The sequence below is a fragment of the Oratosquilla oratoria genome, chromosome 13, assembly GCF_046742065.1.
Source record: "Oratosquilla oratoria isolate Oo_2021 chromosome 13, ASM4674206v1, whole genome shotgun sequence".
Lineage (NCBI taxonomy): Eukaryota > Metazoa > Arthropoda > Malacostraca > Stomatopoda > Squillidae > Oratosquilla > Oratosquilla oratoria.
The window spans coordinates 29,618,791-29,645,428 of NC_134789.1; the positions used below are offsets into that span (position 1 = coordinate 29,618,791).

At 40.5% G+C, this 26,638-nt stretch overlaps 1 protein-coding gene across 5 annotated transcripts in view; it reads right to left on the minus strand.

The window, feature by feature from the left end:
- Positions 1 to 26,638, minus strand: part of LOC143032361 (thiamine pyrophosphokinase 1) — a 56,569-nt gene that overhangs the window by 21,446 nt on the left and 8,485 nt on the right. For all 5 annotated transcript variants that reach the window (XM_076196986.1, XM_076196985.1, XM_076196984.1 and 2 more), the window contains exon 3: positions 133 to 449. In XM_076196986.1, coding sequence (XP_076053101.1) covers positions 133 to 449 — 317 coding nt within the window. The remainder of the gene's footprint in view (positions 1 to 132; positions 450 to 26,638) is intronic.

The following is a 26,638-nucleotide window of genomic DNA, read 5'->3' on the forward strand; positions in this document are numbered from 1 at the left end:
CTGATGATATTGAACAGCTTACAAAAAGTTGTAATGAATATGGTGTTAGAAATAATCAAGCTTCTTCATGCAATTTATGGATATTTACAAAGAAACTTTAATTTTACAGGTATATTATGAAGTAATACATACCTTTAAAGCTTTTTTATCCAAATACTTCATCATTTCTTTTATAGCTTTTGTAAAGTCAGTCTCATTCTGGTCTGGTGTATGAATAATGGAAACTCCAAGGCTCAAAAATAAGTCTAAAAATATTGGATTTGCTGAATCGAAGTCTCCAGAGATGAAGTCAGGCAAGGCCACATGGGTGATGGCAGCAGAGGAGTCATTTACTTGATGGATAGTAGATTTTCTCTGTAGCTCTGATGATGCAGCACTAGACTGGTGAGGAGCCCAGAGTAATTCATGATACTGGTTCACTGCACCATCAACACAGACACGAACTGAGGCTGCAATTCATAAAGCTAATTTTTTCATGGGACTGTGATGTACAGGCAAAGTAAAATATATGATTTACAAAATATCTTTTTCATGTACATTAAAAGAAGATACAGTTACCTCTTAATTCATACATGCTTGATTAACATGAAGATCCATACCTTCAAGAGGCAACACCAAGAAGGAAAAAGGATGGATCCACAATAGCTATCAATCAATCAATCTGTTATCCTGGTTTCTCTTGCAGAGGATCTATAACCTTCAGATAGCCAGGAACAGCCTCCAGGCAGGACCATTAGTCACTCAAGGAAGAAATATTGTGTGGTTCTCTGGGCATTCTTAGTGTGGGACACTGTAATATGAGGTATTCTGTGTCCTCTTTGTGGTGGTTGCATCTGGGCCAGTTTGAATCTATGGCCAGGCCTATTCTGTATTGGTACTGTCTTAATGCTGGATGGTGTCCTGAGCACAGGAACACTAGTATAATTCTTGTCAGTTTTTTTTTTTTTTTTTTTTTTTTCTGTAGGACTTAACCCATATGTTACCAGGCAAATGTTGTACATACTCCCCCCTCAGCATTGGAGCCACCTGGGGTATTGGCTGCATGTTATTGTGGCAAAGTAGCATGCAGTTGATACTTTAGGGTCTATATGAGGTGCCCCTACAGACCAGAGCCACACATCATTTTGTCTATGATAGAGGAAGACTCTGTTCATAGAGAAATGATGACACTTTTATTATACCACGACTGTCCCTTCATTATGCTGTCCCCCAAACCCCTTGTTACTGTCCTGTACCATTTCTCTGCATATTCATTTCCTTTTTTTGCCTACACTTTGGTGGGTGAAAAGAATGCTACCCCTAAGTCTTCCCATTTGAGTCATAAAAGGCAACAAAAAATGGGATAGGGGTTAGGACTAGGAATCCTGCTACCTGTAGCCCCACAGGGGACATTCCTAAAAAAAAAAAAAAAAAAAAAAAAAAAGTAAAGGCATAAGAGGGTCTAGGAGTTTTCCAACCAGTACCCTAAGGTTTGGGTCTTTTAATGTGCGTGGATGTGGTACAGATGAGAGTACAAGGGAAGAGATAGGCAGTATGTTTGTGAGAAGAAAGATGGATGTGTTGGCTTTGAGTGAAACAAAGTTGAAAGGGAAGGGCGAGTGTAAGTTTGGGAGTGTAGTTGGAAGGTTCTCAGGAGTGAAGAGGGGACGAGGGAGAGAAGGGGTGGCTATACTAGTAAGTGAAGAGATAGGTAAGCATGTAGTGGAGTGGGAGGAGGTTTCTTCAAGATTGATGTGGATGAAGGTGAAGCTGGGAAGGGAGATGTGGGTTTTTGCAAGTGTGTATGGTAGTGAAAAGACATTAGAGGAAAGGGAGGCTTTTTGGGTATATTTAAATTAGTGCATAGAGGGATTAGGGAGAAATGTCAATGTAGTTGTATTGGGAGACCTTAATGCTAAGGTAGGAAACAAACCAATTGACAGAGTGATTGGGAAGTATAAAGTTCCAGGTAAAAGTCGTAGTGGAGAGTTGATGGTGATGTGTCTCATAAGAGAGTTGATGATAGCAAATACAGTGTTTAGGAAGAAAGTCAAGCATAAGTACACATGGGAGAGGGTGGTGGATGGAAGGGTGGCAGATAGAGCATTAATGGACTATGTAGTGGTGACTAGGAGTATGGTAGGAAGAGTTAAGAATGTACATGTTCAAAGGGGAGAGAGTGGGGGAATTTGAGATCATTTTCTAGTGGAAGGTAAGTTGAGAGTGGAGAATAGGTGGAGAAAGAAGAAAAGGGCAGAGGGTAGGGAGGTACTTAGAGTGAACTGCTTAAATGAGAAAGAAAAGGAGAAGGAGTATAAGAAGAAGCTGAGAGAGGAGTGGGAGGGAGTGAAGGATAAAATAGAACTAGGAATGGAGGAGGAATGGGGATGGTTCAAGGAGGGAGTCATAAGGTGTGCAAAGATGGTGTGTGGAACAAGGAAGGCAGGAGGAAATAGAAGGAAGGGTAGTGAACAGTGGGATGAGGAAGCAAAGAAGGATGTAGAAGAGAAGAAGCAAGTTTTCATAGAATGGCTACAAATTAGGATGAGGGAATCATATGAGAGGTACAAAGTAAAAAGAAGGGAAGTCAAGCATAAGATAAAGGAGGCAAAGAGGAGAGCAGATGTGAAATGGGGGTAAAAGTATGACAGAAATTTTTTAAAGTAATAAAAAGATGTTTTAGAAAGAAATTAAAAGAGGAAGAGGAGGCGAATCAAGTAGAGAGGAAAAGGTAAAAGGTGCAGATGGAGAGATGATAATGGAAGAGAAGGCAGTGAGAGGAAGGTGGGCAGAGTATTTTAGGGAGTTGCTAAATGTGAAGGAGGATAGGGAGGGAAAGGTAGTTCCAGTGGGAAGCGCTAAGAAAATGACTGTGATGAGTGAGGAAAATGGAGGAGGAATAGGGAAGGATGAAGTGAAAGCAGCTGTTAAGATGATGAGAGCAGGTAAGGCACCTGGGTTGGATGGATGCCATGCAGAATGTCTGAAAAAAGGAGGTACAGTTATGGTGGACTGGCTGGTGAGGTTATTTAATGTTTGTTTAAGAGAGGGTAGAGTGCTGAAGGACTGGAGGAGTGCCTGTATAGTTCCGCTTTACAAGGGAAAGGGGGACAAGTCAGGCGCGGATATAAGGGGGGGCCCCCCCTTTTGGCTTTGGCCCTTTGGCCCGATTTCATTTCAGTTCACTATTTCATTTTTATAATCCATGTTTAATCCATGTTATAATCCATTTTTATTATCATTGTATCATTTATGAAAGTTATGGAAAGTTCTGGAAGGTTCGATAACATCTTGATTTCCGCTGACTGTTTTTCCGCTAATTTCCGCCTATATAAGTGACCGCTGCGTTCGACTCTCTCTCTTTCTGTTGGTATCTGCCGCATTGAATGGTTGTTTTGCTGTTTGGTTAAATATATGAAAGGTTTATCGCTGGAACTCACTACATTGGTGCCCCGTGTGAGGATTTTATTGTACGATTTTGTTACGGTCGTTTTTGTAGTTGTTTTTTTATTTGTCTGATTTCGTCTCATTGAGTTTTGTGGTTTTTCTGGTCTCTCGTGGCTGTTCGATTTTTTATTTGGATAATTCGACTTTGGATATTTAAGGATTTGAATTCATTGATTTGTTAGCATGGAGCAAGAAGAAAATGTAGCTATGGCCGTACAAATCAGGGCTCCACCATTTATGTTTGAAAGCGTCGAAGCATGGTGTTCAATATTAGAAGCTCAATTCCATTTGAATCGAGTGCGCAATCAGAATACTATGTTTTATCATGCGCTGTCAGTTCTGCCTACGGAAGTAGTGGCTAAGCTCCCGAGGGAAGTTATGGATACTAAGGAATTTAAAGCACTACGGCAAGCTCTTATCAGTATAGCTTTTGTAATTGATTATTAAGTACTTGAGTGTTGAGTCGTCCACGTCAAGTGGAGGGAGTTGTTGGCGCTGCCGGTGACACGTTGTTGGTTGGTTGGTTGAGAGGTTGAGTTGGGAAAGTTGAGTTTTCTGTTTTGGGTAATTCGTTGTTTATTTGAATATACTTACCTTTTTTCGTTTGAAATTACTGTTTTGATTACAGCTTTGTTGAGTTAATTCCTTCTCATTCTCACAAGGAGTGTAACATGAAGCGAGCCAGGAGTGAGAGGAAGATCACCTCGTTCTTCAAGGCAAAAGTGATCCAGAAGAGTGATGATGGTGAACATGACAGCAATGAACCCGAGAAACATCCAGGCACTTCAACATCAACAGCTGTCGGACCTTACATCGAAGCTGACGTTGCCGTTAAGGAGCATGAGGACGAGGAGCTCTCTTCTACTCCTGGCACACTGACACTGCCTGCAGCTCCAGTTGACGTTGCGAGTTTCATTGGAAACAAAGTGGCTACAGACGCCGAGATAATGGCCATAATCTATCAGAAGGCCCCGTCTGCTGAATCGCTACCCCTCTGCGACGAAGGTGGTCATAGAAGGCGATTCCAGCCAATCTGGTGCTCCACATACCCCTGGCTCAAATACTCACAACTGAACAAGGGCGGATACTGCATAGCCTGTGTTGTGTTCGGCGGGGACACGGGCGGACTTGGAGACCAGAGGCTGGGCATCTTGGTGTTAAAACCAATGTGCAAATACAAAAAGGCCACCGAAGTGCTCAGCAACCACAACGCGCGCGGATATCATGCGGCGGCTATGTCGAAAATGGAGGGGTTTGTCTACACTGTACGAAACCCGACGAGGGCTGTGGACACTATGCTACACTCGAAGAGGAAGGAGCAGGTCGAAACCAACCGGCGCCTGCTGGTTCCAGTCATTGAGACCATCCTCTTCTGCGGACGAAATATGCTGCCCCTCCGTGGACATCGGGATGACGGTCCATTGGACCTCTCTGTTCCGAGCAAGACCGGAGAGGGAATCTTTAGAGCGCTGCTACGTTATCGAGCCCAGGGAGGAGATTCCGACCTCACCCACCTCCTCCTCAGCTCTGTCAGCCGGACCGGGATTTCTACCCTCATCAGCAAGACCATTCAGAACGAGTTGATCGATATCACAGGTGGGTCACACATGGAAGTCACACCATAAAATAGCTCTCTTATTCTTTGAGTAAAATACATGCTGAGGGCAGATGTTACTGAGACCTATTTTGCTTCGCAGGTAGATTGGTGCAGGAGGAGATCTTGGCAGGAGTGTCGGGGGTATATGCAGTGCTAATGGACGAGACCACTGACGTCTCAGGGAAGGAACAAGCAACCATCATCATTCGACACGTCAAAGAAGATGTCAAGGAGAATTTCCTCGCTTTCGTTCATGCCCATGATCTCACTGGTGAAGGCCTGGCCCAACTGCTCATCCACGCCGTCGAGGGCCTCGGTTTGGAGATGTCAAAATGCCGAGGGCTAGGCTTCGACGGGGCGAGTGCCATGATGGGGAAGTTCAGAGGTTGTGCCGCCATCATCATGCAGCAATACCCCCTGGCGAAACCGATCCACTGTTTCAGTCACCGACTGAACCTGGTGCTGACTAAGGCCTGTGATGTCAAAGAAGTCAAACTCGCCCTCCAGACGCTGAACGAGGTGTACAACTTCATCCATTCCAGCAACATGCGTACGCTTCGGTTTACCAAACTCGTGAAGCTATCCTCAGCCAAGCGGGAAAAGCTGGTGCCCCTGTGCCCCACCAGATGGGTCGAGCGGCACGATGCTGTCCTCGTGTTCATCGAGTTTCTGCCTCTCATCGCTATTTTTCTGGAGGATGAGATGAAGTTGGATGCCAACGCCGGACTCCTACTCGCTGCGATTCGGGACCCCCGCTTTCTCGTTGGGTTGGTTGTGGCCGAGTCCGTTTTGGCACACACGCTTCAGCCAAGCAGAATCCTACAGAAAAAGGAAGGTGACCTGGTATGTGCGTACGCACTGATTCGTGAAATTGGTACTCTATTCGCCAAATTTAGAGCGGATGCCGAGGTGTACTTCCACGCTGTGTTCGTGAAAGCCGAAGATCTTCTAGTTGAAGTGGGCTCAGCTCACGATGGCATCCCTATTCCCAGAGTCTGTGCACGACAGACACAACGCGCGAATGTCCCAGCGGCATCTGCTGAGGAGTACTATCGGCGCTCGGTGTATATTCCGTTCGTTGACCATGTGGTCGCTGAGTTGAAGAGCAGATTTGATGATGACACTGTGCCCGTTGCTCTCCAATTGAAAGAGCTGCTCAGGGGCTCAAAAGCAAACGTGGATGCTGTTCTTAAAGCCACTAAACTCTACGAAAGTGACGTTGAGTCACTTTTGCTCGTGCAGACGGAAACACATCGCTGCAAATAATCCGCTCCGGCCTTCGAATCTGTCAAGAAAGCAAAGGAATACGCCGAGGCCCGTATGTTTCCGAACATCGCGAAGCTCCTTACCATCCTACTGACCCTGCCAGTCTCAAATGCAGAAGCCGAACGATCGTTCTCAGCCCTGAAACGCCTGAAGACATACTTGAGGAGCACCATAGGTCAGGATCGCCTCAACGGCCTCGCACTACTCGCCGTCCATAACGATGTAGATGTTCCTGTTGATCGTGTGATCAACAAGTTTGCGGAAAGGAACCGCCGTCTTCTCTTTGCTTAGGCTGCAGTGTGATTAATCCTTTCAGTGTAATAACCTTTGCATGTTACTTTTAAGGCTACTATTATAGGTAATATTATAAAGTATAATGCTTACTGTCTTATATATATATTCTACATTTAAATTGAGGTCTAATGTCTCTAGGTCTCTAGCTATTAATTTCTTACTTTCAATAAAGTTTTGATAAGATACAAAATTCCTCTCTCATTTGAATCCGAAGAGAAACACTGGCACCTAGAGCAGATGGTTATGCCCATTCATTTAGGTCAGTCCGCCAGTTATTAACAAATAAGAATCCCGTGAGTGGAGAAACGGTAATACTAATGCTCGTTAAACAACCGAAAATTCTGCCGTCGGGCCCCCCCCAAACTTTGTTCCTAGATCCGCGCCTGGGACAAGTGTGAGTGTAGTAGTTTCAGAGGGATCAGCTTGTTGAATGTAGTTGGGAAGGCTTATGGGAGGGTCTTGAGTGAGAGGATTAAGAGAGGAATAGAGGGAGTAATTGGTGAGGAACAGTGTGGTTTAGGACAGGTAGAGGTGGTGTAGATCAGATTTTTGTGGTAAGACAGATATGTGAGAAAGCTATATGAAAAGGTAAGGATGTTTTTTGGGCTTTTATGGATTTGGAAAAGGCTTATGACAGTATACAGGAAGGCACTGTGGGAGGTATTGCAGATATATGGGATAGGAGGAAAGCTGTTAAGAGCAGTCAAGAGTTGTTATGAGAGTAGTAGAGCTTGTGTTAGGATTAGAAATGGAGAGAGTTAGTGGTTCGAGGTAAAGGTGGGACTTTGTCAGGGATGTGTTATGTCGCCCTGGCTGTTCAATCTATACATGGATGAGGTGGTGCGAGAGGTTGGAGATGGTTAAAGAAAATGGAAGAAAGTGGGAAATAAGCCAGTTGTTGTTTGCTGACGACACTGCGCTTGTAGCAGGATCAGAGAAGGGATTGAGAAAGTTAGTGACAGAGTTTGAGAAGGTGTGTGAAAGAAGGAAGCTGAAGATAAATGTGGGTAAAAGTAAGGTGATGAGATGTACAAGGAGAGAGTGACAGCAGGCTGGAAGTGAGTATTAAGGGAGAGAGACTGGAGGAAGTGGATTGTTTTAGATACTTGGGTGCAGATGTGGCAGAAAAGGGAGGAGTGGGGGTGGAGGTAGAATGTAGATTGAGAGAAAATAGTAAATGTCTTGGTGGATTAAAAAGTGTAATGAGAAATAGACATTTGGAAATGGATGCTAAGAGGTAATTGTATGAAGGAGTGATTGTACCGACAGCAATGTATGGGGCAGAAACTTGGAACATAAGAGAGGAAGAGAGAAGGAGTTTGAATGTGTTTGAGATGAAATGTCTGAGAATTATGATAGGGGTTACTAGGCTAGATAGAGTGAGAAATGAGAAGGTGAGGAGGAGAATAGGGGTGGAAAGGGAACTGGGAGATAAGGTTGATGAAAGAGTATTGGGATGGTTTAGACACATGGAAAGAATGAATGAAGAAAGATTAGTAAAAGAGGTGTGGAAGGCAGAGGTGGAAGGAGTGAATATGAGGGGGCATCCTAGGATGAGATGGATGGGTGGGGTAAAAGGGGCATTACAAAAGAGAGGAATGTCTGTTGAGGAAGGACGGGACAGGACAGAAGATAGGGGTGAATGGAGAAGGGTTGTGTATGGATGATGCTGTGATGCATGAGGGGGAGTGGGTGGGGGGGATATGTATGAGAAATAAATTGACGCAACCCGAAGGGATTTCTCCCCGTCTTCTCCTTTTCTGCATGAGGGGACAGAGAGGGGGGTTGCCAAATTAATGAAGTGGCCTTGCTGTGGATGTGCTGTGTTTTGCAACACTGCTTCTGACCCAGGGCAGTGGACAGGATGCAGGGATGACCCATCATCCAGGAGGTGCCAAGATGTGAGGGAGGGAAGAGGGTGGAGGGGAGTGGAGTATGTAGGGGATGGAATGGGTGGGAGTGGTTTCTATGCCTTTTTCTTTTTGGCTACCTCCCATGTAAGGGGGAGGGGGGAAGCCTTTTTGGTAATTTTTTTTTTTTTTTTTTTTTTTTTTTTATCAACTCAAAATTTCACCTTAGCCTAGATTTTATTGAGATATGCATGCAAAAGTTTGGTAGAAAATCCATAGACTTTCGCTCCCCAAGTGGGTTGAACGAGAACATCTGTCATATTTTTGAGGGAAGTTTTGTTAGAATTTCAGAGAGTGAAGGACTTTGACATTTATGACATTTCAAATCAATGTACAGTCACCTATAATAGTCTGACACTTATGGAAAATGTGTTTGTAAATAGTTTTTGTGGATTTTTTGGAAAATATCTATCACTTTGTTATGAAGTAAATTTATTTTTCTGTATCTTTTTTTTTATAATTTCATGGAGAATAGGTGATTGTGGTGTTTCTTATTGTTTCAGTAAATGTTTTAGTAAGCATCCATCACATGATTATTGTCTGGCCACAGTTTGTATTACACATTTATTACAAAAACTGGCAGTGCAAAATTGCCAGTTCTATACATCTGAACACATACTAAATAGCACCTGCCTAACTGTCGAAGTACAATTTCCCCTCATACTTCGTTTCATACACCAGAATCACCTAAATTACTCCCTAAAAGTTGATTTTATACCCCAAGCCCCCCAAAATATTGCTGCCAGGGTTGCCAGTTTTGTCAATAAATAAAAAAATTTGGGTGCCAATGGATAGGGCTACTTGGTTAACACAGATTTGACCCTCAACGTAATGCTTGTTTTTGGCAATTTTTTCTAAATTGTGGCATACAACATATGCCACTGACACTCAATCCATAAAACCATTGCGGCATATGACATATGCCACCGACGCTGTAGGAGTTAAGTATGAAGGTTGTCATTGGAGTACTGAGTTAGGCAATCTGTCTTGAAGGGTTTGTTTAGTAATATGAGTGTGTACACGCTTTAGTGTGGATGTTTTGTGTGATATAGGTGGTAGTTTGTTTTAGATATTTGAATGGCATGCTGATTTTTTTTTTTTTTTTTTTTTTTTATCATTCTGTTGGTGGTGCTTGTGAAATGCAATGTGATGGGCATATGGTGTTTAGGGTTCTGGCATAGAATTGTGTTCCTGTCATTTTCAAGCAGTGTTCTCTGATGGACAAATGTCCATGAGGAGCTAAAATGAGAAGGAGGAAAGGGTGGTGGATTGGAGTGAAATGGGTGGGAGTGAGTAATTGCATTTTGACTATGCTAACTCCCTTGTAAGGGAGAAAAAACCCTTCGTAGGTAGATAGATAGTTCTCTGGGAAGGATTTTGGTTTCTGCCTGCAGGTGTCCAATTAGAGTTGTTTTGTTGTTGTTGTTGTTGTCGTTCCCTAGACTGTCTGTCCGAGGAAAAGGGTGGTGGATTGGAGTGAAATGGGTGGGAGTGAGTAATTGCATTTTGACTATGCTAACTCCCTTGTCCCGTCTCCCCAAGGAATGCCATAGCCGAAACTGGGTTTTCCCACAAATCCTTTATAGAGTGTATGTTGTGTTGTTTGCATGCATGATTGTGTATAATGCAGTCTTCCATTATGTGTTGTATGGTATGGGGTGAAGTGTTACATCCTGGGCAGCTGTTCACAATGCGGTCATCCAGCCTCTTCTGGTAGCTTAGAAGTGCTGGGTGGTGACCGCACCGCAGTCTGGCCAAGTGGACTCTGTCCTTTCGTGGGAGAGAGGATTCAGAAGGGTGGATATCAGGGGGTCTGGCATGCAGCAGTGTGTTGTCTTTCAGTGTGTTAACCCCTTCCATACGGTGCCGCACACGTAGGCATCATGGGGAGCGAGTGTATTCGCGAGGCTGCCATATCGGCGTCTTGATTATATTTATTGTAGTCGCCCCTGTGTTTTTACATTCTCTCAAATGTGCCCTGAATCCCATTCTCTGTGGTATTCAAAATTCGCGGGTGAAAGAGAGAACGATCGATATAAGCGGTGACTATATTTTATGATGCGAGTATTATTACGACACGTACGGCTGGCATTGGCTGCTGTCACTGAGATCTAAGTCCATGACGCCTACGTGTGCGGCACCGTATGGAAGGGGTTAATGGAGCGGTGAGTGATATGATTATGAATATGTTTCTGGAGGCTGGTATTTGGTGGTTGTGGAGAAAGAGAAGAGAGTATCTGTGCGTGATAAAGGTCTTTGGGTGTTGTTTTAATGTTTCTTGGTGTGTGTGGGTGTTCTGCTATGTAGTTGTTTTGTTGTATCCTGTTATTACTCTCAGTGGTCAATTCTGTAATGTTTGGAAATCATTTGTGTTCATCTTGTGGACTATTGGGAACCATGCTGTGGAGGCATAGTTAAGGGTGTTTCTTTTGAATTCTTACAGATGGTTATTAAAGTTTATTTCTGTAGTATAACATCAGTGCTTGCAATGGATCTAAGTAGGATTTTTGTTTTGTTTTTGTTATCAGGAATTTGATATGTGTATTTACCTACATACATATACCAAAGGCTCTTTCCCCCTAACAAGGGAGGTAGCCAAAAATCATCCATTCCATTCCCACATACTCCACTCCTATTCACCCCCTCCCTCGCCCTTATCTTGGCTCCTCATAGATGATGAGTCATCCCTGCATCTTGCCCACTACCTTGGGTCAGAAGCAGTGTCGCAAGATGCAGCACATTGACAGCAAGGCCGCTTCATTAAATCAGCAACCACTCCTCTCCATCCCCTCTTGCAGAAAAATAAAAGATGGGGAGAAATCCCTTCAGGGTGCGTCGTTATTTTTTCACACATACTCCTTCACCCCACCATCCCCCACCCATTCCCTTTCATGCATCACATCATCCATACACTAAGTGCGATAAAAATAGAAAATGAAAGGAAAATGAGGTTAGAAATACAAACAAAGAACTGAAGAAAGAGGTTAAAGAACAATTATAAGCAGTAACTGAAAAGATGGAAGAATCAATCAAAGAGACCGATCTGAACGAAATAATAATCAGTAGAAACAGGAACGTGAAAATCGAATACACCCACTCCTCGTTTAATGACCTACTCGGTTAACGACAACTCGGAGCAACGACGGGCTTTATGACAGACCAATATTCATTTAACGTAAATCTCCCGAAGTTACGATGTCGTGTACGATAATTAAGTTGGCTGAGGCAAATTTGTATGATGTTATAAATGAACTTGTACGGTGGATATTAGCTGTGAGGTAAAGTGTTCTGAAGCTTAGGTCTACATTACCATCCTGCAAGTTGGAAAAACTACCTGGAGTACAATATATACCGGTCGTGGTAAATTTTTAGTTTCGACCAAGGGCGCAATATAGCAATAGAAAATTAATTATTAATTTTGTAAATTATAATGTATCAACGTAATATGCAATTTTGTGAGCGGAAATAAAAAAAAAGGTGCTAAAACAAATTTCGTAAGTAACGAAGTCATGTCAGACGAATGGTACACCATGTTTGTTATGATAGATGTAGATGTCAAGGAAATGAAAGGATGATAAATTCACCTAACCTAAATTAAACTAACCTAACCTGTGTTTGATAAATCATTACCTGCAAATTAAATGTCATCCGGCTCGTCCTCGTTGTCGTCATCGTGAGAGACATTGGCAGACGACAAGATGGCGTCCCGATCCTATGCTACCGACTTCGTTCATTATCATATTTTCTTGTAGCATGGTATTTTTTATTTTCATTTCGGCCCACAAAATTGCATATTACGTTGATACATTTTAATTTACAAAATTAATAATTAATTTTCTATTGCTATACTGTATTGCGCCCATGGTCGAAACTAAAAAAATACCCCGGTATTCAATATGGAATGTCAGCATACGCGGATTTGGTCATATACGGTAATTTCGGGAACATAACCACCGTAAATAAACAGTAAATAAAGCTTTAATGTACTGTATAAAAGAGGGAAATACACGAAAATGAAGATACATGTATTGCTGGACATTGTACATACAGTACATATACGTATATGTGTACACTTTTGCTTAACGACCAATTCAGTTAACGACGGCGCGCTGGTCCCAATTTTCGTCGTTAAACGAGGAGTGGTTGTACTCTCATTCAAAGATATAGTACAGCAGCAGGTAGAAGAGAATGCAAAGGAAACAGTGATCATGGTGATCAAAGAAAAGGAAAACTGGGTGAGAGACAAAGTGGATGTGGTTTACAGTATCAACGAAAAACAATGTACACAAATTCCAAAGAGAAAAAGAGAAAGAAATTGCGAAAGAAATACTAAAAGCAGTTCAAGACAAGGGACATAATCGGGAAAAGGAAATCGATGATGTGCATAGGATGGGTACATACTTAAAAGAAAAAACAACAGACCAATGAAAATCAAACTAAGAACTCAAATAATAGCAGAAGAAATACTATCAAAAGTGGCAAAATTAGCAAACAGTGAAAAAAACAAAAATGTGTGGATAAAAAAGGAAATGAATGAAGAGGAAATAGAGAAAGATAGGGCACTGAGAAGTGAAGCCAAGGAAAAAAACGAGAAAAGAATGGAGACTGAAAAAAAATAGTTTTTTTTTGAGACTGAGAAAATGGTACATCAGAAAAATGGAAACATAAACCAAAGAAAAATTAAAAGTGGAATAAACAAATATGAATGGTATGATTTCTGGAATAGATTAATTAAACAACTATTTGTCAATAGAGAAACCAGAAATAATGGGAATTGTGGAGACAAAACTAAAAGGTCCTATACAATCAAGTATGGTGGGACAAGGTACCTTTAGTCAAAAAATAGAATGGACAAACAGGGGGAAGGAGTCATGCTATTGACTAGAAAGGACCTAAATGTAATAAAGGCAACAGAAGGAAAGGATAATGTGGAATTGATCACAATTAAAATTGAAAATAGCAGTATGAAAAGTAGAAAGTTCATAGTTATATATGTGCCCCCAAAAACTAAGACTTGGACTGATAGCAAACACTCAAAATTACTAGAAGACACAAAGGATCAATTAACCAAGACACTGAAATATGGAGAAAACATAGTAATTATGGGTGACTTTAATGCGAAGGAAATAAATTGGGAAGAATTTAAAATGGGAGGTGGAGTGGAACACTGGGGCAACGTCCTACTGGATATGACCATTGATTACACATTGACTCAATGGGTCAAAGAAAACACTAGATACAGACAAAACGAAGAACCCTCAAGACTAGACTTGATATTCACCTCTGAGCCTGAAATTATGGAAGAAATAAATTATAAGACACCAATTGGAAAGAGTGACCACATACTAATAGAGATTGAGCTTAAGGAATAAAATGTTGTGAGAAGTAATGAGAAACATAGAGAAGGAAGATTAATGTACAACAAAATTGACTTTGTAAAACTTTGACAATTTTTTCAAAATGCTAGTTGGGAAAAATTTGCAAATGATGAAACAAAGATGGAAGAGAAATGGAACATTTTTAAAGAAATATATAAGGAGGGTACAGATAAACATGTGCCTAAGCAGAAACAGAAAAGGGTGTCCATATAGTGCTGGTATAATAAAAAGTGTAGCAATGCTAAAGATAGAAGAGACAAAGCTTGGAAAAGATGGAAAAGAGACAAAAAAGTGACTAAATGGCAAACATACATCAAACTGAGAAATGAATATGTAGACATACACAGAGAGGAAAAAAGAAACTATGAAAAAGATATAATAGGAAAATGCAAAGATCAACCTAAACTATTTTACAGATATGTAAATGGTAAACTAAAAGCAAACATGAAATAGTGAAACTGCATGAAGAAAATAAAGAATGCACAGAAGATGTAGAAATGGCTGAAGTAATGACCAGACACTTTAAGTCTGTATTTACAGTTGAAAGCTCACAAATGTGGGATGATGGTCACCAAGAAGAACTCCCCAAAATGAAAGAAATAACAGCGACATAGAAAGAAATAGGGGACCAAATAAAGAAACTGTATATCAGAAAGTCACATGGGCCAGACAGAATAACGAATTGGACATTAAAACAATGCATAGATGAACTCACAGATAAAATACACAAGATAATTGACTTCTCACTCAAAGAAGGAAAAGTACCACAAGATTGGAAAAATGCAAATATTGTACCAATATATAAGGGAGGAGATAAAGAAAATCCAACAAACTATAGACAGGTATTCCTTACAAGCACAATTGCAAAAATATGCGAAAGAGTTATTAAAAATAAATGGACTAAACACTTGGAAGAGAAAAAAATACTAAACTCCAACCAATATGGATTTAGAAGTGGAAGATCATATACTACAAACTTAATATGTTTTTACTCAAGATTGGTAGAAATAATACAAGAAAGAGATGGCTGGGCAGACTGTGTCTTCCTGGACTTACAAAAGGCTTTTGAAGAAGTACCACACAAAAAGCTACTAGGAAAAATTGAAACAATAGGTGGAATACAGGGAAAATTATCGGAATGGATGAAAGACTTCTTGAACAGAAGTAAAATGAGAGTGATACTTAGAGAAAAAAACTCAAACTGGGTAAACATGATAAGTGGAGTCCCCAAAGGCTTCGTGTTGGCTCTGATAATGTTTGCTGTTTATACAAACGACATGGATGAAGGAATTGAATGTTATATAAACTTCTTTGCAGATGATACGAAACTATTGAAGAGAGTAAGTAAAGAAGATTGCAAATCTTTTCAAGAAGGCCTGGACAAAGTCTGGAAATGTAGTATAAAGAATGAAGTGAATTTCAACATTAAGAAATGTAGTATAATGGAATTTGGAAAAAGTAAAAATAGAATATTCGGTCAATACAAAAGTAAACTCAGAAAGAGACCTAAGAGTAATTATCTCAAACGACATGACACCAGACAAACACATAAACAAAATAGTTGGAGAAACTTACAATTTAATAAGATCAATGAAAGTGGCCTTTGACTACATGGACGAGGAAATAGTAAAGAAAATACTAGTTACACTGATAAGACCAAAATTAGAATGTGCAGCATCACTATGAACACCCAGTACAATAAAAAACAAACTAGAAAGAATACAAAGAGCATTGACAAAGATGGCACCAACATTTAGCAAGTTGACATACAAAGATTGGACAAACTAAACTTACTAAACTAAACTAAAATCTGGAACAAAAAAGAGAAAGAGGCGATTTGATAACCATCTACAGAATTATGAAAGGGATGGAAATCCTTGATAGGGATGATCTACTTAAATGGGACAGAAGAAATACAAGAGGACACGAGAAAAAACTTAAGAAGGTTATAGAAGAGATTTAAAAAAGAACAGCTTTCCACACAAAGTAATAGATACATGGAACAAATTGAAAGAGAAAACAGTGAGTGCTAAAACTATACATGATTTTAAGAAAGAACTGGATGCGGAAAGATACAACTGCAGGTCACTATGAGCATAGCTCTTCTCCCACAAAATACAACTGGGTAAATACAACTAGGTAAATAAATACACAACCATTCTCCAATCACCCCTATCTTCTGTCTTCTCAACAGGCATTCCCCTCTTTTCCAATGCCCTTTTTACCCTATCCATCCACCTCATCCTTGGTCACGGTCACCCCTTCATGTTCACTCCTTCTACCTCTACCTCCCACACCTCTTTTACTAATCTTTCTTCACTCATTCTTTCCATTTGTCCAAAACATCCCAATACTCTTTCATCAACCCTACCTCCCAACTCCCTTTCCACCTCAGTTCTCCTTACCTCCTTGTTTCTCACTAAATCCAGCCTAGTAACCCTTATCATTCTTATCATACTTCTCAGGCACCTCATCTCATACAATAACATATACTAACATAGACGGTATGATTTCAGGACTAAATGACTTAAACAACTATCTGTTAATAGAGAAACCAGACATAATGGAAATTCTGGAGACAAAATTAAAAGGTCCACTACCATTAAATACTGTGGGACAAGGTCTATAAAAACATTGGGCAAAAAATAGAATGGAGAAACATGGTGGAGGAGTCACATTTTTTACTAAGAAAGGTTTAAATGTGACAAAAATAACATAAGGAAAAAATGATGTGGAATTCATTATGATTAAAGTTGAAAACAGAAACATGAAAAGTAGAAAATTTATAGCAGGGAGATAGGGTTGATGAAAGAGTATTGGGATGGTTTGGACACATGGCAAGAATGAGTGAAGAAAGATTAGTAAAAGAAGTGTGGAAGGCGGAGGTGGAAGGAGTGAATATGAGGGGCCTTCCTAGGATGAGATGGATGGATGGGGTGAAAGGGGCTTTACAAAAGAGAGGAATGTCTGTAGAGGAAGGGCGGGAGAGGACAGAAGATAGGGGTGAATGGAGAAAGGTTGTGTATAGATGAGGCTGTGATGCATGAGGGGGAGTGGGTGGGGGATGGGGGGTGAGGAAGTATGTATGAAAAAAATTTGACGCAGCCCAAAGGGATTTCTCCCCGTCTTCTCCTTTTCTGCATGAGGGGACAGAGAGGGGGGGTCGCCAAATTTTATGAAGCGGCCTTGCTGTGGATGTGCTGTGTCTTGCAACACTGCTTCTGACCCAGGGCAGTGGACAGGATGCAGGGATGACCCGTCATCCAGGAGGTGCCAAGATAGGAGGGAGGGAGGTGGTGGAGGGGAGTGGAATATATGGGAAATGAAATGGGTGGGAGTGATTTCTATGCCTTTTTCTTTTTGGCTACCCCCTGTGTAAGGGGGAAAAAGCCTTTGGTATATGTATGTATGTATATGTGCCCCCCAAAACAGTCTTGGACAGACAGTGATCATTCAAAAATACTGGAAGACACAAAGAATGCATTAATTGAACCCTGTTTGGTCTGCTGTCATTTATGCTTTGGAATCTGGTGATGATACCACCTTACCAGATTTACCTGTACCCCTGTCCCAATTTTCTCTACAGGATAATGTTTTCATACGTAATGTGGAAGTGTTTGAGCAGGATGTGACACAGTGACCCCTGAGTCTCTAGTCCCTGTTGTTCTGTCTCTTGCTCATGATGCCCCTCAGGCTGATCACCCATGTTGTGACAAAACTCTGGCTATGGCTCGCAAGAAATATTATTGGCCTACAAAGTAGCTGGATATTACCACTCATGTACCCCAGTGTAGCTCTTGTGCCCAGAACAAAGGTTCTAAGCATACTGCTCCTATCCTAGAGTACCCTACTCCTTTTCTTCCTTTTCAGACTACGGCTATAGACCTTTCACAACTGCCTCATAGTACTCAAGGTTCTGTGTATGCCTTTATGTGTGTGGACCACTTTAGTCACTTTGTAATACTGGCTCCCTTACATAGCAAGTGCTCCAGTAGTTGCACATGCTTTAGTTTCTCATGTTTTTTGTCCATACACTACCGTATATACTCACGTATAGCTCACACCGCTAGTTTGTGGTTGTCAAAGTGGTTATTTGCAGTTGACACATGGATAGGTCGCACAATAATCCGATTTATAAGACCCATTCAAACATAAAAATTATCATATATTTACCTTTATTTCAAAACTTTACTCACTAAATTTTAATATCAGAACACATGTAGATTGTCCAACTGTCACGCGTGCACATAATGCAAACTTACATAAACAATGGTTGCATTTCTAAAACTATAATTGTAAACAAATGCACTTGTGTAAAAAAAATTATAGTCAACTTAACCAAAAAAAATCAATAGAGTTTAACTGTGAACTGGACAGTATACAACAGTATAGAAGAAAATTTCTTTAAGCTCATCTTTCTGCTTTCTCCATCCCCTCACTACCTTTTCTGAAACCCCAAACTCCCTTTCTGCAGATCTATTTCCATGTTCTTCTGCATAATCCACCACTTTCAGTGTAAAACCTACTCCATAGCTCTTTCTCTTACCGGTACTCATGATTAGGGTTTATGGTTATTAGGCCTAAAAGTCCATGTGATCTACTGTAGGTCTAACAGTACGGTAGGCCTATGGGAAGTTTACGAAAATAAAAAAATTTCATTACAAAATCATAAGTTTATCCAAGTTACGTTACGGGACATTACAGGACACTACGAAAAATAATTTGTGCACATATCATAGAAATGCAGCCACAAGTGAAACTGGTGATGTACGGTAATGTACGGTAAACAAAGGGTCAAGGTCACATTGCTTACAAACACTATAAAGCATACAAAAGAGTTGGAAAAGAGAATATTTTACAATTTTAATGTAATTGATATATGATTTTCTAGCAGCAAATAGTTCAATTTAAAGCAACAAGTCAGTAGGACCCTTTGATATATATTTCTTATGCATACATGCTTGAAAAGCTTTCCAATGCATATTGTGTGAACACCACTGAAATTCCGTGTCATTGTCACATTGAAATCGCCAATTGTTGCAACTTCGGTGACAGAGTGGATAGGTCACACCCCTGATTTTGGCAAAATATTTAGTTTAAAAAAGTGCGACCTATACAAGAGTATATATGGTACTCCTTCAGTGCTCCTTAGTGACAATGGGACTGAAGTTAGGAACGAGGTTTTAGTGAGTATTTGTGAATGTTAAAGCATCACTCAAACCTTTGTGACTACTTACCATCCTGCCTCTAATGATCTAGTACAGCGGATGAATAGGAAGATTTTGGACATTCTCAAGCATGTTGCTAGTAGCCTTCATGAATCTTGGGAGGATTGGCTTCCACATGTCAGTGCTTGCATTAAGAGCACAATTAATGCTTCCACAGGTAAGAAGTCTCATTCCGTCATCTATGGAGTGGAAAAAAGGCTCCCATATGATGTGTTAAATAGTCCTACTTATCCCTTTTACAATTCTGATGATTATAGTCAACTTCAATGTCACATATTATATAGGATATATGATTCTGTGAGAGAAAAACTTGATGTCTCCAAGTCCAAAATGCTGAAACACCAGCAAAGCAAGGCTACGCCTATTAACATAAATATTGGTGATCATGTTTGTGAGTATGCCTCACCACCAATCTAAACTCAACTGTAGGTTTACAGGTCCCCTTTTGGTGACTGAAAAGTTGCATCCCAATAAGTTCAGGGTCTCTGATCCTTCCCAGGGACTGAGTGAAGTATTGCATGTGGACAGGTCTAAAGTAACAAGAGTGCCTATCCCTGTATTTGCCAAGCATCCCCCCAAGGCCCTCTGTACAAACTATGCCTTATTATCTCCATTCAAGGGGTTCTATGCCTATGTTTTGCTTATGTTGTTATCCATGATTGTCTTGAATTGTACAATATGTAAATTTTGTTTAGCTATCAAATGTATTGTCTTGAATTGTATCATGCTTAAATATTGTTTAGCTATTAAATGTATTGTCTTGATTAGTTAAGCTATTAAGCATCATGTCCCAGACATCCAGCATTTATCATCCATAGTCTACATACTGGCACCAGTACTTATACATATGTATATATTTATGTGTTCTTATATTTTGTAAAGATATCTGTGTGTGTTATGTATATTCATGTAAAAAAAAATCCACACTTTTGTATGTATAATATATATAAATGTGGTGTGTGTGGAGTTTGTTGTGTATGTTTTGAGTCTTGTTTTGCCTTGGTCATTCATTTTTCTCGTTTGCTCGGTGGGGTCACTGAGTGGTGGTGTCCAAGCAATGTGATGGTGTGGTACATTCTAGCATCATACAATTATTGTTGTGCATCATACTTACATATTGTTCAATTAGGAGTTGTATATTTTCCCCATTATATAATTATCATGGGTTTTGTTGAACATTAATTTTATTATTCATTGTATTATTTATTTACAATCTTTGTACAGTCTGTAGGGAGAGCTAAGCGAGCTCCTGTATGTTTCACGCCAAGACAAGGCATGGCATCCCAGTTGTAACTCTGCCTCTGAAGGGTACGTACGCATTTCTTTATTGTAGTGTTTTATCAAATTGTGATTTAATACATTTATTTACATTATTAATATACTTTTATTTACCCACCCTAAAACACCTAGCCTCAAATTCATGTAGTTTCAATTTAAGTCTTTTTCATTTATCATATTTAGAATTCATACATTGTTCCAGCTTAGGCTATATCTAACCTATTCCACATATATATGCATCTATATGGAAAACTGTATTTTTTCACACTCTTTAGACATGTAGTCTTCCTTAATTTGTTCTCATGACCTCTTAAAGCCCTCCTACACTTAATCAAGAGATCTCTTATATCAATATAATCAATCCCCTTTAATGACCTAAATACTGCAATCAAATCACCTCTTTCTCTTCTATCTTTCAAAGTTGATAGACCCAGTGTTTTTAGTCTTTCCTCATATGGTTTATCTGCTAGGCCGGGCACCAGTTTGATTGTTGCCCTTTGTATTCTTTCAATTTTGCTTATATCCTTCACTCTGTAAGGGGACCATACCACTGATGCTTATTCGAGTCTTGGATGGATCAGGGTTTTGATGAGTTTCCTCATAATCTTTTAATATAGCAAAAACCACATTAAATCTTCTGCAGTAATCCATATGTCTCTCCTACAATCATGCTATGTCTGTCAGGTGACAGGTTGTCTTTTATCAATACCCCCAAATATTTCTTTTGGTTTTGTAATGGATTCACTTCCCAAGGAACTGTTTAAAGATGGTCTTTTGCAGCTATTGCCCATTTCCAGTACTTTGCATTTTTCAGTATTTAAATTCATTTCCCATTCCTAGCTCCATGGAAAAAGTGTCTAGATCTTTTTGCAACTGGCTACAGTCCTCACTTTTCACTTCTCATGATTTCTGCATCATCTACAAACATGTTGGCATAGCTTGTTGAACCAATCATGTCACTGACATACACAAGAAACATTGCTGGTCCAAGCACCAAACCTTGTGGAACTCCACTTGTTACTTTTCTCCATCTTGACATCTTATCCTTTATTAACATTCTGATATATCTTCCCTTCAAAAACTCTTTCATCCATTTGAGTAGTTTGCCACTTAGTCCTCCAATATGCTCCAATTTCCACATAAGTCAAATGTGAGGTACATACATACATATATCAAAGGCTTTTTTCCACCCTTATAACAAAGGCATAAAAACCACTTCCACCATCCCATCCCTAACATACTCCACTCCCCTCCACCCTCTTCCCTTCCTCTTATCTTGGCACCTCCTGGATGACAGGTCACCCCTGCATCTCACCCATTGCCCTAGGTCAGAGGCAGTGTCGCAAGACACAGCACATCCACGGTAAGGCCACTTCATTAAATCAGTGACCCCCTTCTCTATCCCCTCATGTAGAAAAGAAGAAGACGGGGAGAAATCCCTTTTGAGCTGTGGAAAAAATGGAAAAGAGATAAGAAACAAAGCAAATGGCAAACATACATCAAACTAAGAAACGAATATGTAAAAATACGCAGAGATGAAAAGAGAAATTACGAAAAAAAGATAATAGACAAATGTAAAGAAGAACCCAAACTATTTTACAAATATGTAAATGGAAAACTGAAAAACAAACAAGAAATAGAAAAACTGCGCCAAGATAAAAAAGAATTTACAGAAGAACTGGAAATGGCTGAAATAATGAACAACCACTTCAGATCAGTATTCACAATAGAAAAATCGCCTAACAGTGAAGTTAGAGAGAGAGAATTATCCCCAGCAATGAAAGAAATAAACGTAACACAAAAAGAAATCAGTGATCAAATTAAAACCCTGGATGTCAGAAAATGACATGGCCCAGACGGAATAGCAAACTGGATACTGAAAGAATGCATGGAAGAATTAACTGACAAAATATATGATATAATTAAATCATCAATTAAAGAAGGAAAAGTACCATTGGACTGGAAAAAAGCAAACATTGTACCAATTTATAAGGGAGGTGATAAGGAAGATCCATCTAACTACAGACCGGTCTCACTAACAAGCACAATAGCAAAAATTTGTGAAAGTGATCAAAAACAGATGGGTTAAGTACCTGGAAGAAAAATCTATACTGAACCCAAATCAATTTGGATTTAGACAAGGGAGATCCTGTACAACAAATCTGATTTGCTTTTACTCAAGATTAGTAGACATAATAGAAGAAAGAGATGGATGGGCAGACTGTGCTTTTCTGGACCTGCAAAAGGCATTCGATAAGGTACCTCATAGGAAACTAATAAATAAGATAGAGTCAAAAGGTGGCATCAGAGGAAAATTATCGGAATGGATGAAAGACTTTCTGATTGGGAGGAAAATGAGAGTTGTAATTAGAGAAAAATTCTCCAACTGGGAAGAAGTAAAAAGCGGGGTCCCGCAAGGATCAGTACTGGCACCGATCATGTTCGCTGTATACGTTAATGACATGAATGAAGGCGTGGAGTGCTATATAAATTTTTTTGCAGATGATGCAAAATTACTTAAGAAGGTAAAAACGGAAGAGGACTGCAACTCATTGCAACAAGATCTGGACACAATATGGAATTGGACTCAAAAATGGGAAGTAAAATTCAATATTAAGAAATGCAGCATAATGGAATTTGGAAAGAGTAAAAATAGAATATCAAAAGATTACAGAATTGGGGAAGAAAAAATAAATAAAACTAACTATGAAAAAGTTAGAAACGTGGAACATAAGAGAAGAAGAGAGAAGGAGTTTGAATGTGTTTGAGATGAGGTGTCTGAGAAGTATGGTGGGGGTTACTAGGCTGGATAGAGTGAGAAATGAGGAGGTGAGGAGGAGAACAGGGGTGAAAAAGGAGCTGGGAGATAGGGTTGATGAAAGAATATTAGGATGGTTTGGACACATGGAAAGAATGAGTGAAGAAAGACTAGTAAAAGAGGTATGGAAGGCAGATGTGGAGGGAGTGAACATGAGGGGACGTCCTAGGATGAGGTGGATGGATGGGGTGAAGGGGGCTTTGGGGAAGAGGGGAATGTCTGTTGAGGAAGGAAGGGAGAGGACGGAAGACAGAGGTGAGTGGAGAATGGTTGTATATGGATGATGTTGTGATTGCATGAGGAGGAATGGGCAGGGGGGTGGGGGGTGGGGTAGTATGTGTGAGTAAATTTTGACACAGCCCGAAGGGATTTTCTCCCAGTCCTCTCCTTATATGCAAGGGGGGACGGAGAGGGGGGGTCGCCGATTAAATGAAGCGGCCTTGCTGTGGATGTGCTGTGTCTTGCGACACTGCTTCTGACCCAGGGCGGTGGGCAGGGTGCAGGGATGACCCGTCATCCAGGAGGTGCTCAGATGAGAGGGAGGGTGGGAGGGGTGTGGAGTGTATGTAGGGATGAAATGGGTGGGAGTGTTTTTATGCCTTTCCCTTTTTGGCTACCTCCCTTGTAAGAGGGAAAAAGCCTTGGTATATGTATGTATATGTATGAAAAAGATCTTGGAGTGATGATTGGAAAGGACATGAAACCAGATAAGCATATAAACAAGATGTTCGGAGAAACCTACAACTTATTGAGAGCAATCAAAGTGGCATTTACCTATATGGACGAAGAAATGATAAGGAAAATATTTACTACACTAATAAGACCAAAACTCGAGTACGTAGCATCACTTTGGACACCCAGTACCAAAAAGAATATTAAGAAACTAGAAAGATTACAAAGAGCGACAACAAAACTAGCACCGACACTCGCCGAACTAACATATGAGCAAAGACTATCCAAATTGAACCTACCAACTCTGGAACAAAGAAGAGAAAGAGGAGATTTGCTAACTATCTACAGAATAATGAAAGGAATGGAAGTTTTAGACAGGAACGACCTATTAATGTGGGACAAGGGTAAAACAAGAGGACACGGAACAAAATTGAAAAAGGATAGTTATAGAAAAAACTTGAAAAGGAACAGTTTCCCACACAGAGCGATAAATACATGGAACAAATTAGACAACAAAATAGTATGTGCTAACACTATACAAGATTTTAAGATAAAACTTGATGCGGAGAGATACAAAGACGGGTCACCACGAGCATAGCTCCCCTCCCGTATATTACAACTAGGTAAATACAACTAGGTAAATACATACTCTCTCACCTCCCATCCCCTACCCAATCCACCTCATGTATCACATCATCATCCATACACAACCATTTTCTATTCACCCATATCTTCTGTCCTCTCCCATCCTTCCTCAACAGACATTCCCCTCTTTCCCAATGCCCCTTTTACCCCAATCCATCAATTTCATCCTAGGTTGACCCCCCATACTCACTCCTTCCACCTCTGCCTTCTACATCTATTTTACTAGTCTATTTTCACTCATTCTTTCCATGTGTCTAAACTATCCCAATATTCTTTCTCACTCTATCCAGCCTAGTAACCCCTATCATACTTTTCAGACACCTCATCTCAAAAACATTCAAACTCCTCTCTTCCTCTCTTATGTTCCATGTTTCTGCACCATATAGTGCTGTTGGCACAATCACTCCTTCATACAATCTCCTCTTAGGATCCATTCCCAAATGTCTATTTCTCATTACACTTTTTAATCCTCCAAGGCATTTACTTGCTTCTCTCAATCTATATTCTACCTCCACCTCAACTCCTCCTTTTCCCACCACATTCACACCCAAGTATCTAAAACTATCCACTTCCTCCAGTCTCTCTCCCTTAATACTCATTTCCAGTCTGCTTCCACTTTTTCCCCTTATACATCTCATCACCTTAATTTTACCCACATTAATCTTCAACTTCCTTCTTTCGCAGACCTTCCCAAACTCTGTCACTAATTTCCTCAATCCCTCCTCTGATCCTGCTACAAGCGCAGCATCATCAGCAAGCAAAAGCTGGCTTATCTCCCACTTTTCAGAGAACAGAGACTGAAAAGACTGAAAAGAATGAGTTTTTTGGAGTGTACTAGACCTGAGGCTGAGAAGATGGTATATGAAAAAAAGGAAATGTAAAAACAAATTAGGAGAAAGGAAAAAAAAAAAAAAAAAACATATACCAACATTGATGGCATGATTTCATGACTAATCAAATTAAATGACTATCTGGCAGAAGAGAAACCAGACATACTGGGAATTATGGAGACAAAATTAAAAGGTCCAATACCACCTAATACTGTGGGACAAGGTTTATACAACCATTGGATGAAAAATAGAAATTAGAAACAGGGTGTAATGAGAAATAGACATTTGGGAATGGATGCGAAGAGGAGACTGTATGAAGGAGTGATTGTGCCAACAGCACTGTATGGGGCAGAAACGTGGAACATAACAGAAGAAGAGAGAAGGAGTTTGAATGTGTTTGAGATGAGGTGTCTGAGAAGTATGGCGGGGGTTACTAGGCTAGATAGAGTGAGAAATGAGGAGGTGAGGAGGAGAACAGGGGTGAAAAAGGATTTGGGAGAGAGGGTTGGTGAAAGAATATTAGGATGGTTTGGACACATGGAAAGAATGAGTGAAGAAAGACTAGTAAAAGAGGTATGGAAGGCAGATGTGGAGGGAGTGAACATGAGGGGACGTCCTAGGATGAGGTGGATGGATGGGGTGAAGGGGGCTTTGGGGAAGAGGGGAATGTCTGTTGAGGAAGGAAGGGAGAGGACGGAAGACAGAGGTGAGTGGAGAATGGTTGTATATGGATGATGTTGTGACTGCATGAGGAGGACTGGGGGGTGGGGTAGTATGTGTGAGTAAATTTTGACGCAGCCCGAAGGGATTTCTCCCCGTCCTCTCCTTATATGCAAAGGGGGACGGAGAGGGGGGGTCGCCGATTAAATGAAGCGGCCTTGCTGTGGATGTGCTGTGTCTTGCGACACTGCTTCTGACCCAGGGCGGTGGGCGGGGTGCAGGGATGACCCGTCATCCAGGAGGTGCTCAGATGAGAGGAAGGGTGGGAGGGGTGTGGAGTGTATTTGGGGATGAAATAGGTGGGAGTGTTTTTATGCCTTTCCCTTTTTGGCTACCTCCCTTGGAAGGGGGAAAAAGCCTTGGTATATGTATGTATGTAGAAACAGGGTGGATTCATGCTTTTACTAAAGGCTAATAGAAATAATGCAAGAAAGGGACAGATGGGCTGATTGTGCTTTCCTAGATCTATAAAAAGCATCTGATAAAGTACCACACAAAAAGCTACTAAGAAAAATCGAAATAATAGGTGGTGTACAAGGAAAGTTATTGAAATGGATGGAAGATTTCTTGAACAGG